Source organism: Fukomys damarensis, unplaced genomic scaffold (genome assembly GCF_012274545.1).
Source record: "Fukomys damarensis isolate Sample0158 unplaced genomic scaffold, DMR_v1.0_HiC HiC_scaffold_23, whole genome shotgun sequence".
Classification (NCBI taxonomy): Eukaryota; Metazoa; Chordata; class Mammalia; order Rodentia; family Bathyergidae; genus Fukomys; species Fukomys damarensis.
The window spans coordinates 58,352,574-58,369,815 of record NW_022900935.1 but is presented as its reverse complement, the minus strand read 5'-3'; the positions used below and the strand labels follow the sequence as shown (position 1 = coordinate 58,369,815).

General features: G+C 51.8%; 1 protein-coding gene across 2 annotated transcripts in view; it reads right to left on the bottom strand.

Moving 5' to 3' along the window:
• Ttyh2 (tweety family member 2) overlaps positions 1 to 17,242 on the bottom strand; it is a 37,372-nt gene that overhangs the window by 10,167 nt on the left and 9,963 nt on the right. The window contains exons 3-6 of one of the 2 annotated variants that reach the window (XM_010630712.2): positions 10,605 to 10,716; positions 4,566 to 4,786; positions 666 to 761; positions 198 to 270 (exon numbers count right to left, since the gene is read on the bottom strand). In XM_010630712.2, coding sequence (XP_010629014.1) covers positions 198 to 270; positions 666 to 761; positions 4,566 to 4,786; positions 10,605 to 10,716 — 502 coding nt within the window. Of the gene's footprint in view, positions 1 to 197; positions 271 to 665; positions 762 to 2,760; positions 3,272 to 4,565; positions 4,787 to 10,604; positions 10,717 to 17,242 lie in introns of those variants that run through there. The other variant, XM_010630713.3, reaches the window with a different exon arrangement.

Below are 17,242 nucleotides of genomic sequence, written 5' to 3'. Positions count from 1 at the left end.
CCTAAATATCCCATGACCTTGGGCAAGCCCTGTCCTTCCTCTGGGTCTGTTTTCCCATCTACAGGGTGTGGGCCTAGCCAGGGTGAGCTGAGCCCTTTGGCTCCAGGACTCTGGGATGCTAAGGGATGAAGAGTAGCCAGCAGCTGGCTGTTCCCAAGGGGTCACTGGATAGACCACCCACCAGGGCCCCTACTCACTACTGCTGCAGCGGTATCGGCGGCCAGGGAGGTCCAGCTGAGGAGCAGTGCTATCATCCCACAGCACAGCATCCTAGAAAGAGGCAGGTGCTCTGGGGCCCCGAGAGTGGGTACTTCCAGTACCCTTCTCCCATCCACTCCCCTACCCTGCCATCAGCCTGCTAATGGTGAGAGAGGGCTATGGGACCCACACCTAAGGCAGAGGTCCTGGGCTAGAGACACAGCCGTGAGCTCATGCAGCTAAGGAGGTGCTGGCCTGGTGGCTGGATGTGCTAGGCCTAGGCCTGTTTGCGTTCAGCTGGCCCAGAATAAGACCAGCTAGAGCAGGGACATATGGGGAAACCCTGCCTGCTGTCCCTCCTCAGCTGGGTGCTAAGGAGGAGTAGCTTGGCTGTTGCCTCATTCCCAGCCCAGGGCCTTTTCTCCTAGTTAGTTCTCTGCCTCTGGCTCACAGGAAGGGTGACTCACGAGGCCAGGAGACATTTGGAGCGTTTGGCCAGTGCCAGGCAGGTGACGAGGCAGATGACCAGGTCCAGGATGAAGAGCAGGAGGTAGGAGAGCCACCTAGGTGGAAGGGAGGAAGATCAGGGTCACCAGGGCAGAGCTCCCCCACTGCGGCCCACCGGGAGGTCTGCACAGCACCCAGACTCCCCAAATCTGCATTATGTGAGCTGCCCAGAGCCAGTCAGAGCACAGGGCACAGGCTGAGAGCTCTTCAGGGACTCTGGGGCTGCACCCAGTTTCTACCTCGACAAAGCTTCACCCTCCCACTCCCTGCCTTAACCTCCTCGGTGACGTGTCTAACCCTAACGCTGCACTACAACTTCCTGTGCGGTGGGACAGTCTACATCTGAGTTACTAGCTTCCCCTGCTTCTACTTCCAGGTGGTTCCAAGGACTTGAGACACAGCTGGTGGAAGGGAAGAAATACATTTTTAGCTTTACTTGACTTCTAATTAAATTTCGACAGCCAGATGCAGCTAACGACTTTTATACTGGACAGTGCAGCTCCAAAGTGTCCCTCTCCTTGGACCCTGCTTTCCTTTATTTCTTGAACTCTCAGGCAGCAGCAGCCCAGGCCTGACATTTATAATCACAGAGCTAAGAAAGATTCTGAGATGCCCGCTTCTCTGCTGAATGCTCAGCCTGGCCTCTCCAAGGCCTCCTGGCCATGCCCCTAGCTGTGTGAACTCCACGTAGCACGTTCAGGTTCATGTCAAACAACATCTGTGCCACGCACAGAGCTCAGCACTGAGGATGACTATAGGGGAGGGCCTGTGCCTGACCACCAGACAGCTTGCATGGGGCAAGGGATCCAGGGTCAGGATACCCAGAGCACCTACCCACGGACCTCCAGGCTTCCCAGCCCACCCCCAGCTCTTGGGAAGTTTTCACGCCCCCAGGGCTGATCTGATGGGGAAGGCCATTGCACACCAGCTAGGAGATCTTGGCAAACCACCTCATCCCTTTGGACCTCAGTTTCCCAATTTGTAAAGGAAGCTGGAACCTCTCTAATTCATCCTGCAGAGTGGGGGCAAGGGCCACATGCTTGCTAGGGTAGTAAGGCCAAGTAGCCAGGGATGGCAAATTCCCCGCTCTCCAATGTCTGTTGAGCAAGGGTTGACGAATCCAAGAACTCTAAGTCCACAAGCACTGAGAAAAATCCCAAACTTTTTCCTTTTTTTCCTTCCTGTTGGACCGGAAGTGGTCTTCGCAATGCAGCACCAGCCTCAGCCTATTGGCCCTGCAATGGGAACCAGTCTGGGGGATTGGCTGGAGGCGGGGCAGACACAGGGCTTTTCTCAGTCCCTGCAGGGCGAAGTCCTTTTGATCATTATTTCTGGTCACACAAGAGCCAAACAAATCCACTGGCCCCGCCTCCAGCAATGGATTTCCCCTTCACCCACACCACAAAGGGAGCAAGAAAGCTTTGGGAGAGAGGGTAGGGGGTGGGTGGAGCGGGCAGACAGTGACAAAGAGGCTCTTTGCGGAAGGGAGGAAGCCGGAGGTCCCTGAGAGCCAAATGAAATTCCTTCCATCCCTGGGGGTCAGGGCTTAAGGCCAAAATCAAAAGGCGTTAAACACTACAGGGGTCTTTGGGATTCCTAGAAGTAGAGTCAGGGCTGTGGGGCAAGAGCAGAGCCTTGCTGTCACTTGCTGGAGACCACCAGGGAGCCAGGCTTCTTAGACTCAGAGCTGGAGGGAACCTGGGAATCCATCCCGTTACCATCCCCTTCTACAGGTTGGAAAGTCAAGGCCCATGGTGCGGGGAGCCGGGCCTAGGAATCCCAGACACTTCACAGGAACTGCAAAGGACACGGGGAATGTGTCTCAAGGCACCGGCTCCATGTCCCCAAACTAAAGCCGTGCTGTTTTCCACCCCCAGGATCCACAGCTGGGGCTCTGTGTTGCCCTGCGTGTGCCTCATGAAGCAGTTCCTAGAAACGGCTTCTGCGGCGGGCCTGTTCTCCCAAAGGAGCACAGAACGGAGGGATTTCTAACCAAGAACCTGGCTCTCGCCAGTGGAGCCACTCCCACCCCGGTTCCCACAGCTCGCCACATACATCCGGGCTCTGCAGCTGACTGTGCCTCCTCCCGAGCCTCTTTTCCGCGAGCTCCTCCGAGTCATCGCAGGCCTTGTGTGACGTGTCAAGAGCGCTGTCCCGCTGGACAGCCACTGGGCAGGATCTTTGGAGGCGGTGGCGCTGTGCCCTGAGCGCTGAGAACAAGCCTGTGACCTACAGCCGCTTGGGCAGAAGGTGCACAGAAGAACGCGGAAAAGGGGAAGCTACGGGACGCTGCTCACGTTGAGAAGCGGCACAGGCCCATCTTGGGCTAGACCTTTCCTCCTCTGAATAAAAGGGTGGGTATTTGGGCATGAGGGTCAGAGGGAATGCTTTCAATCACCCACTGGAATAACTGAATGTGCCTCAAAGACACATTACCGTTAAAACTCCTCAAAAGATTCCCCGCTCACTTTAAACACCCTAAACTCATAGTTCTCAGCCATGCCTCTTTGGAAACAGGGCCTCACTGTGTAGTTCACATTGACCTTGAACTATGTAGTCCAGGTCGTCCTTGAACTTTTGGCAATCCTCCTGCCTCAGCCTCCCAAACGCTGTGATTACAGGCATTCACCACCATGCCTGGCTCTTTCTACTTTTTGAAGCAGTTCTAGAAGTCCTCCTCTGTGAACATCTTTAGTGGTGCTGTGGTGGCTGCCTCAAAGTTCTGAACCAATGGAAAATGTTTACCGTTTATAGTCACTTTGACTTTCAGGAAAAGCCAGATCCAATGAGTAAAGTGGATGAAGACACAGTGATGTTTTTATAGCCTGCCCTTCTGTTGGATGGCACTCAGCAGCAGCAGTCACTGTATTTTTCTCACACTTTCTAAGGCTCTCACAAAAGAGGACCTCCAGAATTTCTTCAGGAAGAGCCAAGGATGACGGGATAAGTGTGCTCATGGCTAAGGGGAGTATTCTGAGTGGGATTAACGGCAGTCTTTTACTGTAGTAATTACCTTTAAATTTAAACACTCACTGTATCTTGGCCACACTTCATATTTTATCACTGTCTGTATCAAAATGTCCACAAGGGTCCTATGCTAGGTGTACTCAGAGAACAGTAAGGTCAACGTGGACACCCATTCCGGACACACGCCTGGACCTGATAAGAGGTCGCAGACAGTCCTTAGAGCTGGCAGTTTCTATCTGGTGAGGAGCATCTGAAGGAAAGGAGTTAGGTCCCTTTGTACCCTGCATGTCTGTGACAGCACCATCCAGAGCGGGGACTTCATAAACTTCCCCTCCTCAGGACCCTAGCAGCGCCTCCTGTTGGGGAGAAGGTCTCAGGAGTGTTTTCTCTGGACTAAGCCCAGCAGTGACATCCTGGGGTATGGCTTGATGACAAAATGGGAAATAGACCCGGAAAAGCAGAGCATGTTGGGGTAAAGGCTCTGACTTTCGTCGATGGCTTGAAGAGGAGCCAACACATTTGGGGGTGGGATTCCAAAAGCTGACACTTACTCTTCATGCCTCAGATCTGGACACTCAGCTCTGGAGCACAGTGACGCATACCGAGTGCCTGCTGTCGTGTGGTGGGGAGACTCCCTAAGGCCAGGACTACTGCCCCTCCTTGGTGCTCCTCAAAGTGACCTTCCTAGACTCTGGGCAGTCAGTCTGCGGTCTCTGCCCCGGACAGTCTGGGAGGCGGGCAGGCAGGGGAGACACCAGTGGACAGCCAAAGGCTAGCAGAATGTTTGTGGTAAAGGTGGGGCAGCACCCCCACCCAGCCACTCTTTGCTCAGATACCACGCCGGTGAGGCTGGAGGCGTCACTGGGCCTGGTGCAGCCCTGCTGGCCCCTCACCTGTAGTACTCCACGTAGGTGGTCTGGTTCGACAGCTCGGTCAGCTGCAGGGTGACCTCCCTCCACACAGGCAGCCTGGACAGCTGTGAAACAGCGTTGCCTGCCATCTGCTGTATGAACTTTAGGGTCTGGATATAGTCACCTCGGGCAGCAAAGATCTCACTGAGACGGGCCAGGTGCTGTTCCAGGTCCACCTTCATCCTTTGGGCATTCTCGAACACCTAGGGAGAGGCAGGGGCAGAGACTCTAGGCTTTGCCAGGTGAAAGCCAGGCAGGTGCGGTTCTGGTTTCTCACCTGGGAAGTCTCTACAAGCTGCTTGGGCTTGAAGGGACTCACCAAGATAGCCCAGCCCTGAAGAGAGGGACCAAAGACAGGCCCTGTCACTCACTGTTACAGCTTGGACCTGGCATGTCTCCCAAAGGCCCATGTACTAAAGCCTTGGTCCCCAGCTTGGCAAGGATCAATAGAGGAGACAGGGAAAAATTTTAAGGGTGGGGCCTGTGGGAGGTCTTTAAGTCATCGGGGTACTTCCAGGAAGGCAATTGGTGGATCCAGTCTCTTCTTTCTTGTTTCCTACCCAGGAGGTGAGCAACTCTGCTCTGCTAGGCCATTGGGCCCAAAAGCAAAGGAGCCAACCAGCCATAGGCTGAAATCTCCCAAACTGGGAATGAATACAAACATGGTCTCTTTCTAAGTTAATTATCTCAGGTATTTGTTATACAGTGGATCCTTGACTTACAAACTCAGTTTGTTCTTGAGGGCTGGTTGTAACTCAAGTTGGTCAATTGCGGGCTCAGGCTCCTCTACATTGCCTTTGAAGTCTCTCTCCTATACACAGGCCGATCTCAGTGCCCTTAGAGAGACACTGGCCCAGGATTTCTCAGTTAACCGCACACAGGAAAGGAGGTTGTAATGTTCCTTCCAGAACTCTTTAAGGGTTAAATCTGTATCTGAGACCATTGGAGGAAGCACAAGTGGCTGGCTTTTGGGTTGTAACTCAGGACTGGTTGTAAGTTACAACTAAAATTCTGGTCATAACCCAAGTTGTTTGTATGTCAGGTCAGTCGTAACTTGAGGGTCCACTATAATGACAGAAAGTTAACATACCCACCCAGACTGCCTGGTCTGGCCTTCACCAGGACCTGGGCTCTTAAGATCTAGTGCCTCACTGTGCAGACTGAACATCTTCAGGCTGAAAATACAACATCTGAAACTTCTTAAATCTCTCGCAGGAAAAGCTATGCAAATATTCTAAAACCTAAAAACTCTCAAAATCCCAACAACTGTGATCCCAGGTGTTTCAGATAAATGGATACCCAGGCTGTGTAAAGACCCAAATGGGGAAACACAATAGTCCATTTTTCTTCCTTGAAGACTCTTAAAGCTTGAAATGCTCGAAAGGAATTAATTCTCTTTCAGAGAAATAAAATGTTGAAACTGAAGAACACCTATGTTGATACCTAGATCTTTATGCTCACAGGATTTCTTCATCCCTACAAGAGAAGCTCTTGGTTGTGGAGTTAGCAACAGCTGAGTCCTAACTCCTGGTGAAGCCAGAAGGGTAGGAATTCGCAAAACAAAGAGAGATCAGACCTGGCCTCTGCAGAGCCTGGACGTGAGTGAGGAGGGAGTCGATACCTTCGGTGGGGACTTATGTCCTCCCCTGACATCTGTCCTGCCAGCTGCTTGGCCAGGCTCCTGTTCCTCGACTGGACTTTAAAGGGCTTGGAGCTGAGTGGGAGCATTTGTCTGTGGCTGTGTCTGAAGGAAGCGTTTGGCTGTGCAAGGTAGAAACAGGACAACGGCAGTGCCTGTCCTTGCTGGCTTCCAAACAGGGGGTGCAGGGGCGGGCACTTGTATTGCAAAGGTGCTTTCAAACAGCCAGGCCCAGGCTGCCAGGATGCAGCTCAGCAGCCCAAGCTCACCCCTGCTGAGCCTGGGTGTTGGCAGCCATGGGGAAAAGGGCTCTGTTGTTCTGAAACTGTCACGCTAAACCAGAAGCACAACAGGCCAGGAGGGGGACAGTGTGTGCTAATCTCATCCGGCAGCCTTCAGCTCCGAGGCTTGGAAGATAAAAACAACACAGAGGAGGGCATAGCAAGAGGGCCAGCTGCGTGTCACCCCTCGTGGCCAACTCTGGGCTCGCGGCATTACGGGGACTTAGCGTCAACCTTGTGGCTCTTCACATCTGCCCTACACTGTGACTTCTTGGTTCCAGAAGAGAGAATGGCTCTCTTTGTTGTATTTTGTTTTATTTTCTCCACATCAGCGGCTTGTTTTCTGGCTTGTGCCTGGTTCTCAGGAGCTGGTGCAGGGCTAAGAGATACTTGATACAGCCTTGGTTTGGAAAGCTTGTAGCTTGACACAGGGAAGGAAAAACTCCAAACCATGTCAAAGCTCATTTATAACGAAGCATCACCCTATAAGCCTTTCTGTTCAATTTAATAAGATAAATGCACAAGGGCTTTATGCCCTTGACGCAAATGGCACAATTATTAAATGGTGGGTGACAGGAGGAGCAAGACCAGCACTATTTTTACATTCTGTTATTACACCAACAATACAGAACAAAGGGCTGATAAAAAATTATCTGCAAACTTTTGCCCGAGTACCATTTTTTCCTCCTTTTATGACTACATTTTTAATTTTTTTTGCTGCTGGGGATGGAACCCTGAGCCTCCTACCTTCAGGTCAAGAGCACCATGACTGTGTTACATCCCCAGCTCTTTTCTAAAAACAACTCTTTCTAAAAAATAAAACACACATAGCAGTAAACAGCTGTCAAACCTGTCTCTCCTCCTGATCTCTTTCCATAGGAAACAAAATAAAATTTAAAAAAAATTAAAACCATCACACTGACCTGCTTCTAGGTTTGCTCTCGCACATACACCCTCAGGGCTTCAGAGGTTGAGGGCACAGGTGCCCCGCCCAGGAAGACAGAAGCGCCAAGCCCCAGAGACCAAGAGGAGAACCACAGGGGCAGTTCAGCTCTCTCCCAGTCCTCTAAACCGTTTTTTTGGTACTGGGGATTGAACTCAGGACCTTGAACTTGCAAGGCAGGCAGTGGCACCACTGAGCTAAATCCCCAGCCTCTAAACTGCTGATTAAAGAATGCGACATTGCTCCTCCAGGTGGAGTCCTGGGGCCACCAAAACTACCAGGGAGTCACCCAAGGATGATAACTCAGTTGTACAGAATGGGAACCTTAGGGGTGGAGGCTGCACCCCAGCTGAACAAGCCCCCCAGGCCATTCTAATGCAAACCTCTGGGAGGGAGGGAGCACTTGAGCTTCTGAGGTTACCTGGGAGCTGGGCTGGACAAGGTAGGGAGCAGGGTGTGTGTGTGTGTGTGTGTGTGTGTGTGTGTGTGTGGTGTGTGTGTGTGTATCTCAGATTCAAGAGAGGGCAAGAAAGAGCAAAGAGTCGAGATCAGAGACCTAGATTCTGGCTGAAATGTACTAACTTTCAATGCTGGGGTAGTACAGCAATAAAAACCTCCCCATGCCTCAGTTTCTCCAACTAGGGGCTGTTCACAGGTTTGCTGCAGGTGCAAACACAAGTCAGCAGAGCTCATGGCGCTGCAGAGCCTGAAGGCCCACATTAAAGCTTACTGAACCCCGAGAGGAAGGGAAGCTGTTTGGTCCTCTGGGCAAGGAGCTGGGATCCAGGTCCCCTCTACCGGGTGGCTGGATGCTGGGCACCAGATCCACAGAAGGAACCCACCCAGCACTCCAAGCGTCCCCTCCCCACAGAGCCTGCGGCTGATCCAGACCCCTGCCAGGGTGCCCAGGCTCTGCGTTGCCGTGGTATACATGGAGGACACAGGATTCTCTCGGGTGCAAGGTCACAGGCAGGAGGTATGGCGGGGACGGCAGAGGGCCAGCCAGCTGTGTTGGGGGCCGCCTGGTTGCTCAATCTGGCCCCAGCAAGGCTCTGCCCCATGGGTCTGAGTTGTCTGACCTGCCCTCGAATTCCCTGCCTGACCCTACTGCCCACATCATCCCCCACCTCGGCCTCCACTTTCCTGTGATTACAGTAATTACTGCAATGAGCTCATTATCTTAGTCACCCCAGCTGGAGCGCACTTTGTAGTTTGCCCAGCTCTCACCAATATTAACTCACCTAATGCCATTTATCAGATACTTGTACCCCACCCCTGTGTTGGGGTTGGCGGGCATCCTCTGAGGTCTGCTGCCTCCCCTGGGGCCCAAACTACTCGCCCCACCCTTCCAGGGGGCCTTCTGTCTGGGGGTCGGGGTGGAAGCTGGACAGGAGCAGCTCCTAGCTGGCTGATGACTCCGGAGCCCTGGGATGACTGTCCTCACTTCTCAGTAGCGGAGGGGAGTGCAGTCCGACCTCCAGACACAGAAGCTTTGGGGATGAGGGTGATGAGGGTCCGAACCTGGCCCCGGGACACCCTGAGAGTTGTTCCCAGCTGTACTCTCCTCCCCTGAGATAAGGATAAGGACTCAAGGTTTCCCATCAGAGCAGTGCAGCCAGTGAAGGTCACGGCCTGGGACTTTTCTGGGCAAGAGATTCTTCTTTCCAGGGAGGGTCTTCTTCAGGATTCTGTGCAGATGGTGTAAGTGGAAGGGGAAGAGGGAGGGGCGAAGGCGACAGTGCCAAGAAAGGAAGACAGAGGCCAGAGGGCTGTGCCCACGGACCCCCTCCTATTAGGGAGGTGGAAGTCAGAGGCTGAATTCCAGGGGCCAGGTCCTATCCATGCCTCCTGGCAGGTGACCGGACAGCTCCTTCACCGCAGGAGCGCACCTTCACAACGCGGTCCACACTCCTGGCTGTCTCCCTGAAATGGATCCCTGTGGACATGACACACGGAGATGGGCTGCTGGGCTGGCGTGCGGTCCTTAGGCTCCTCCCCGACTGCCAGGGGCATGACAGGCTGCTCCTTACGGCGAGCCCTGCAGCAGGGCAGACTGAGGGATCAGAGCCTCAGAGGAGTTTAGGGAGCCAGAGGGCGGGCCGGGGAGCAAGTCCTCCAGCTGGGGCTGGGTTCTGTGGCAGAAAAGGTCAAGAATAGGGCAGCACCCAAGGACCAGTTTCCAAAGGTCCCTTTGCCTTTCCCACTAGAGCCCAGTACTTAGGGAGTGCCCAGGGCTGTCACAGGAAACCGGCAGAAGAGATGTGGCTCTCCCTGCAAAAGGCACCTGGGGCTAAGGGTAAAATTAGAGAGAAACCCAAATTTCTTGTCTTAAGTGTCTGTCACTTGTGCCAGGGCTCAACAGAGTCTCTCTCTCTTTCTCCTAAAAGCTCCACTTCTCTGGCCAGCACAGCACAAACCTGCACCATGATCCCCCATGACTGACTGACTGGAAGCCAGGGCCCTGAGAGCATCTCCCCACTCCACAGGGCTTACTCCTGGTTCCGGGGACAGAACTCAGGACTTCGCACTTGCGAGGCAGGCGGCAGAATCACCGAGCTAAATAAATCCCTGGCCCACTCCTCATTTCTTAAGAGAAGTTTCCTTTTCTTTTTTTGAGACAGGGTCTTCACTATGTAGTTGATACTGACCTGGAACTCACTATGTAGCCCAGGCTGGTCTTGAACTCACAGAGATCCTACTGCCTCAGCCTCCTGAGTGCTGGGATTACAGGCATGCGCCACCATGCCAGGCTCGCACACACCTGTAATCCCAGATACATGGGAAGCTGAGGCAGGAGTCCAACTTTGAGGGCAGCTTGGGAAATTTAGCAAGACCTTATCTCAAAATGAAAAGGCAAAAAGGGCCGGGGGTGTAGCTCAGTGGTAGAGCACAGCAGGCTGACTTTCTATGTTCGAGGACACTTCAGCAAATGGGAAAGCTTTCCACTCTCTTTTCTGTGAGATTTGATCCCATAGCTGCCCCCAAGGCCTTCCTGGCCTGGGAAGTAGGAACTGCAGCCCAGAAAGGAGTCCAGGCTGGCAGCATCCACCACACGGGCCTGCAGTGTGCAGCTGGGCTCCTAGGACCAGACTGGCACCCTTGTTCTGGCCACAGTGACCTCATGGGTCTGTGCCCAGCAAGCTGCCCAAAGGCCTTACCAATTTGTCGATCCCAGAGAAGGTGTGGTTCGCATTGTCCAGGGAGTTCTCCAGCTGGTACGCGCCATCGTTGGTCTCGCTGTTTCCATAGAAACCAACGCCCACCGCAGCACTGCAAGCAAGACCCCAAACCAAGGTTAGAGGTGACAGCCAGACAGCGTGCTTTACCTGAAACTGTCTTTTGGTTCACTGTTCTCCTGGTTCACAGCAAAACTGAGCAGCAAGGAGGAAGAGTTCCACATAACCCTCCCCTCTGTGTACAGGGACTCCTCCGCCGTGGGTGTTCCTCGCAGCTGATAAGCCCCAGTGGACAGATGGTTACTACCAGGAGCGCATGGTTTGCGGAAGGCTCATGCCTGGTGTCGCACTTCCGTGGGCTCAAACAACACGATGTGTAGCCATTGTGGGCCCAGAGAGTAGTCTCACCGCCCTAAGAACCCTCTGTAGTTTGCCTGCTTAATCCATCCCTCCTCCCACCCAGATCTTTCAACTGGCTCCACAGTTTGGCTTTTTCTAGAACATCACACAGTTGGAATCCTACTGTGTGTGGCCTTTTCAAATTGGCTCCTTTCACTCCGTGATAAGACACTGAAGCCGGGTAAGATGGTGTGTGCCTATAACCCAAGAATCTGGGAGGCTGAAGCAGTAGGATCATGAGTTCATGGCCAGTCTGAGCTACACCATAAGCGCAAGGCTGGCCTACTTACACAGTGAGATCCTGGCTCAAAAAACCAAAACTACGCACTGAGGCATGTTCCATGTCTTTCCTGACTTGAGAGCCTATTTTCTTTTAGGGCTGAATATTCCATCATGCAGCTTTTGGCAGTTGTGAGTAAAGCTTCAATAAACACCCTGGGTGTGCAGGCTTTTGACTTTGGCTGAGGGACTCTCTCTTGGGAGTTGGGGCGAGGGGATAAAGTCTAGAGATTTTAGGTTAAGGGCTACTCGGAATCACACAGTAGGAGCCAGCTTGTTTCTGGGAGGCTGGCTCTACATTTCCTACGAAAGGCAGAGCATGCGGGCCAGGCTGGGGATTGTGTACAGCAGGTTGGGGTGAGGAGGAGCACCCGGGCGCCCACATGGTCACAGCTCTCTGGGGGGCTCCTCACCAGTGGCCTCCGGACCACTGTGGCTGAGAGAGAACGTACACACAAGCCTGAGGACTCCCTTGCCATTTTCTGCCCTACCGACCTCCCCATGCAGCACAAGGCAGCTGGTCCTCCTCGGCGAAGCTCCAGGGCACAGAAGGGTCCTCCTATACTGAGCGGAAACCTGTAACCCACGCCCCCACCTACCAGGTGCTCTGGATAAACCTCAACTTCTGTGCGACCTGCACCACACACCTCAATGTGGCTTCCATGTCCCCTTTCACCTGCTCTCCGGGTCCTTCTACAGGGAGTTGTCCAGGGTCCTTCCTACCCACCACTGACCTGACCTGCACCCCCTCCCCAGCCCCCACTGACTTGTGTACAAACAGCCCCTGGCTTTCTTTTTTTTTGTTGTTTTTTTGAGACAGGGTCTCACTATGTAGTTGAGACTGACCTGGAACACTATGTAGCTGTACAAACAGCCCCTGGCTTTCTTTTTTTTTGTTGTTTTTTTGAGACAGGGTCTCACTATGTAGTTGAGACTGACCTGGAACTCACTATGTAGCCCAGGCTGGTCTCGAACTCACAGCGATCCTCCTGTCTCAGCCTCTGAGTGCTGGCATTAAGGAATGCGCCACTGCTCCTGGCGAGCCCCTGGCTTTCTTCACTGGAACTCCCATCAAGCCCAGCCTCTCCTTCCTGTAAGTCTGTGTTGAATTTTGTTAATTGAAACCTAGCTGTGAAATTTTAGATCATTGGTTCTAGTCCAACATGTCAGCTTCAACAAATCTTTTCAGATCTCAACTCTGTCATCAATCATATTCTACCTGGTCCACACCCCTTGGGACCACAGATTGATTAAGCAGCCTCCTGAGTCTTCATCCAAAAGAAGGGGGAAGATAAATGCACTCAGGACTCTACTTACCCTTCCATTCCCCTTTAAATGGGACAGAACCTAAGATGGAATGCCCTGGAAGACTTGTACAAATCTTCCAGCATGCCCTTGACCCCTAAGTGTTTTTCAGGACATGATCCAAGAGTTATGGGCACGGAATTATCTGGGGTAGTTGGTAAAGTGTAGATAGACAAGCATCACCCACTCTGACCCTGTGTGGTCTGGGATTTGAATATTTCAAAGCATGGTTCCTATATTCCTTCTCTCTCCAGTCTGTGATCCATGGCATCATTCAGTGTTCTCTGAAATCAACCAATTACACACCGGCTTAGCTGCACTACTGTGTGGCCCCTCTCTCCATGGTACGGAGCAGGTTTGTTCGGTGCTCAGCCACAATGTTTATGCATGAGATGTACGGTATTTGCATCAGCCTCCAGCTGGTAACTTTATTTTAAAAAAGCAAGGCAGGGCCGGGGGTATAGTTCAGTGCCAACACACCTGCCTTGCAAGTGCAAGATCCTGAGTTCCATCCCTGGTATCAAATTAAAAAAAGCAAGTAAAATGATTTTTCTTTTCTTTTTTTTTGCAGTGCTGGAGTTCAAACCCACGGCCCCTGCACATGCTAAGTGAGTGCCCTACCACCAAGCCCTCAAATGATTTATGTGCAGAAAAAGCCTTTCATCTTTACTTTTCTCGTCTAGCTATCTAAGTCAAGATCAGATGTTTTCTGAGAATTCAACCTCAAGCCAGCCTTTTTTGGGGGTGGGTACTGCAGACTGAATTTAGGACTTTGCACTTGTGAGGCAGGTTCGGCGCCAGGGAGCTAAATCCCCAGCCCCAGCCAACCTTCTTATTTCCTCTTTCCCATCCTCTTACTTCTCTTACTCCTTGCTTTCTTGTTTGTTGCCATTTTGCTGATTTGTGGGTTTATCCCAGGTGGCCCGGACATGGCTGTGAACTCACCCTTGGCCTTCCAGGACCAGAAACAGCCCCGGCCATTTATTGAGGGTCACTCTACCCTTCCAGCTGTCATCGGTCCTGGCTGGGCCACGTGGATGACCACACTGCTGGTGGGGTGATTTGGTGGCTGTGCCTTCCCCTTGGCATGCCACCACCACGCTCCTCCCCAAACACCAAGCCGCTGCCCTTGGGAAGGGGCACATGCACGCCCCCTCTCAGGACTACCTGCTTGCTCGAGAACCTCCTGTTCACCGTCTCTATAGACTGCATTTCCCTCTTCTACTGCATCCTCAGTAGCAGAGTTCAGCATGATCCTCCCATCCAAATCCCTTGCACTTTATCTCCTCTCCCTCTCCTCCTACCTCTTTTTTTTTTTTTTGGTACTGGGGATCGAACTCGGATCCTTGTGCTTGCGAGGCAGGCGGTGGAACCACTGAGCTAAATCCCCGGCCCTCTGCCTCTCTCCTTGATCCCTCCCCCCAAACTCATGTGGCTAAGGTGACCAATGACCTCTGTGCCACTAACTGAGGGCATTTCCAAACCCTGGTACACTTGTCCTCCCCTCCTGAGACCCGCTGTCTGTGCCCGCACTTTCCCATCTCCTTGCCAGCTCTACACTTGGTCCCAGCTTTCTTCCTGTCTCTCGCGTCACTCTTCCTGTGGCAGCCCCACATGGCACCCCTGCCACACTGTCTACCCCTATGACCTCCGATCTATCCACTCTAACACGGTGCGCCTCCATCAGTGTTCAGTGTTTCAAAGACCCCTTCAACTCAGTCTGTGGAACCCCAAGCCCTCTCTTCGGGTCCCTCCCAGTGTCCTGCATCTCAAGGTGGCACCACAACAGCAGCCAGGTGCTTAAGCCAGACCCTGGGGACTGCTCCCCTCACAGCTTCTTGTCCTTACGTCTCCCACTTGTCATCCGTGCCCCTGTGTCCTCTTGTCCTCTGCCAGGCCCTAGTATGACCCATTGCTCTCCACCTGGCAGCCAACAGCTAGAACTTCACACTTGTCCCTTCTAAGCCACCCGCTGTCCTGAGGTCACTTTAGCAGTCACATCGTTGGACTGGGCCCAGGTCTGTTTGCTCTCCAGTCTGCCCCTCCCGGTCCCCTGCTGTTCTCCATCCATCATAGGGTGCTGACCCCATGCATTAAATTCCTCAAGATCCTGCTGGGTTTGGCTGATGGAGGCACAGGCAGGAGCCTGTGGGTAGGAGGAAGGTGAGCTTGGCACGTGCCTCTCCTTACAGCAGCTATTGAGCTTGTCGTGTGGCTTCCGTCCATTGTGGCTCCAACTTCTCTGGTGATGTGGTTACGATGGTTTCAATCACAAATGTCCCCCAAATGCACACCTGTAATCCTAGCATTTTGCAAGGGTGAGGCAGGAGTTCAAGCCCAGCCTGGGCAATTTAGCAAAACCTTGTCTCAAAATAAAAATTAAAGGGGTACGGATGTAAGTCAGTGCAAAGGCCCTGGGTTCAATCCCACATACCATCAATCCTCCAAAAGGTACTCAGAGATGGGGCTATGCGAGGGCTGCCAACCTCATCAGTGAGTTAATCCACTGGTGAGCTCAGAGCTGAACGTGTGAGCAGGCAGGGACTGGTGGGCAGAAGCAGGTCACTGGGAACGTAATCTGGCACAGTCTGTACTGTTCTCTGTCTGGACTCCCAGGTACCACGGACTGAGCAGCTTTCGTCCACTGTGATGTTTTGCCTTGGAGCCAGCTGACCATGGACAGATTCTCCTGAAACCAGGAGCCAAAACCAACCTCTCTGCCTTTAAACTGTGTATGTTAGGTATTTCGTCCTAGCAAGGCAAAGCTGAATAATGTGCACAGCTTCTCTCTCCTGTCCCTCTGGCTTGTGGGCCATGGTGTCCTCTGCTATCACTGATCTGAGTCTCTCACTTTGCCTGTTTGGTCTCTGAGCTCTTCCATTGCCCCACTGATGTCTCCTTCATATTTGGGTTCCTCTGTTTTAAATATTGCAGTAGTCTGGCTTTTGGTTAAGCCTGATCTGCTTACCCTACCTCCTTGCCAACCACATTGCTCTTAAAAACTCACTTTCCTCACAGAGCCAAAAACTCCTGGATGGTTTGGGTCCCATCTTCCTATCTGTGTCTTCTCACATTTTTACACCATGACATCTGCCTTGCATGGCTGCTTCTTGCTCGTCATCTACTAAACAGCACCCTTAGCCTCCTCACCTGCTCTCTGCTGCAGCCACACTGGCTTCTTTCAACTATGCGCTGTCTCCTGTCACAGTTCCTTTTGCCTCTGCCTGGAAGTATTTCCTCCTCCTCTGCTCCCACCTCTGCCTAGTTAGAGACTGCCCATCTAGATGTCCTTGTTGCCTAGGATGCCTGATCAGATAGACTGGTCTTCCAACTTTATGCCTGTTTCTTTCCTCTCCAGCATCCTTGGTTTGTCATTATTCTGTTTCTCTCCCAAAAGACCAAGAACCATAAGACCAAGAGAGCACACTGGTGCCTGTTTGTCTTACTACCGGCTCTCTCTTGCCTGGGACAAGTGTCTAAGATGTTGTGGAACAAATCCAGCCACACAGACTCCTTCTGTTGTGAGTTCAGTATAGACTACAGGTAATTATTACTCAGTGGAATTGATGCCACTCCCCAAGCCATTTTTAATGCTCCAAAATACATATGGTTCCCCAAATTTGATGGTTTAACTTAATGATTTTTCAACTTAATGAATGTGCAGAAATGTACCTATATGTAACTGTCCTTTTTTTTTTTCAAATTTGATGGTTTAACTTAATGATTTTTCAACTTAATGAATGTGCAGAAATGTACCTATATGTAACTGTCCCGTTTTTTTTTTTTTCTTTTCAGCATGGTATTCGATGAATTACATGACACAGCAAACACTTTATCAGATAGGCTTTGTGTTTGATGATTTTGCCTGACTGCAGGCTGATGTAAGCATTCTGAGCCTATTTGAGGTAGGGTGGAGGTGGGCACAGTATTGCACACCTGTAGTCCCAGCACTTAGGAGGGCTGAAGCCAGAAGATCATAAGTTTGGGCCCAACCTCAGCAACCTAGTGAGACCGTGCCTCCCCCTTCTGTCTCCTTCAATGATCTTTTTCTACTCTTTACCTCCATTATTTCTAGAATTCATTCTTTGATTTTAGAAAACACAAACTCACCCTTCATCTAGCAGGTTTGGGAGTTACATCTCTTCCCCCTGTATCATTTTGGAGGTCTTCCCTGCAAGATTACTGGATGGAGGTATTCAACAACTAAAGTTTGGAGACCAAAACTAAAAAGGTAACTGGGCTAAGAGGACAGCCAAAATTTTGGTCCTGGCTCCTCAAGGACAACAAAGATCCAGGAAGCCTTTTCTACGAGAGTCTACATCTTTGAGGGTGCCAAACTCCAAGCAGTCAAACAAATGGAACCAATTACAAATGTGCTAGATTTCTTCTACTGGGATCTACCAGATCAACCTTGTGAAAAGCTCCTAACTGTTAAACTACAATACGACTTCTGTGTTGGATTCTGAAGTCTCCTTATCCTCTTTGTGGGAGGCTATTACTAGTTCCTTCTGGTGGAAATGCTTATTGGCTATATTCATAGTAATCTTGGGCTGGGGATTTAGCTCAGCGGTGCCGCCTGCCTGCCTCACAAGTACAAGGTCCTGAGTTCCATCCCAGCTACAAAAAAAAAAAAAAAA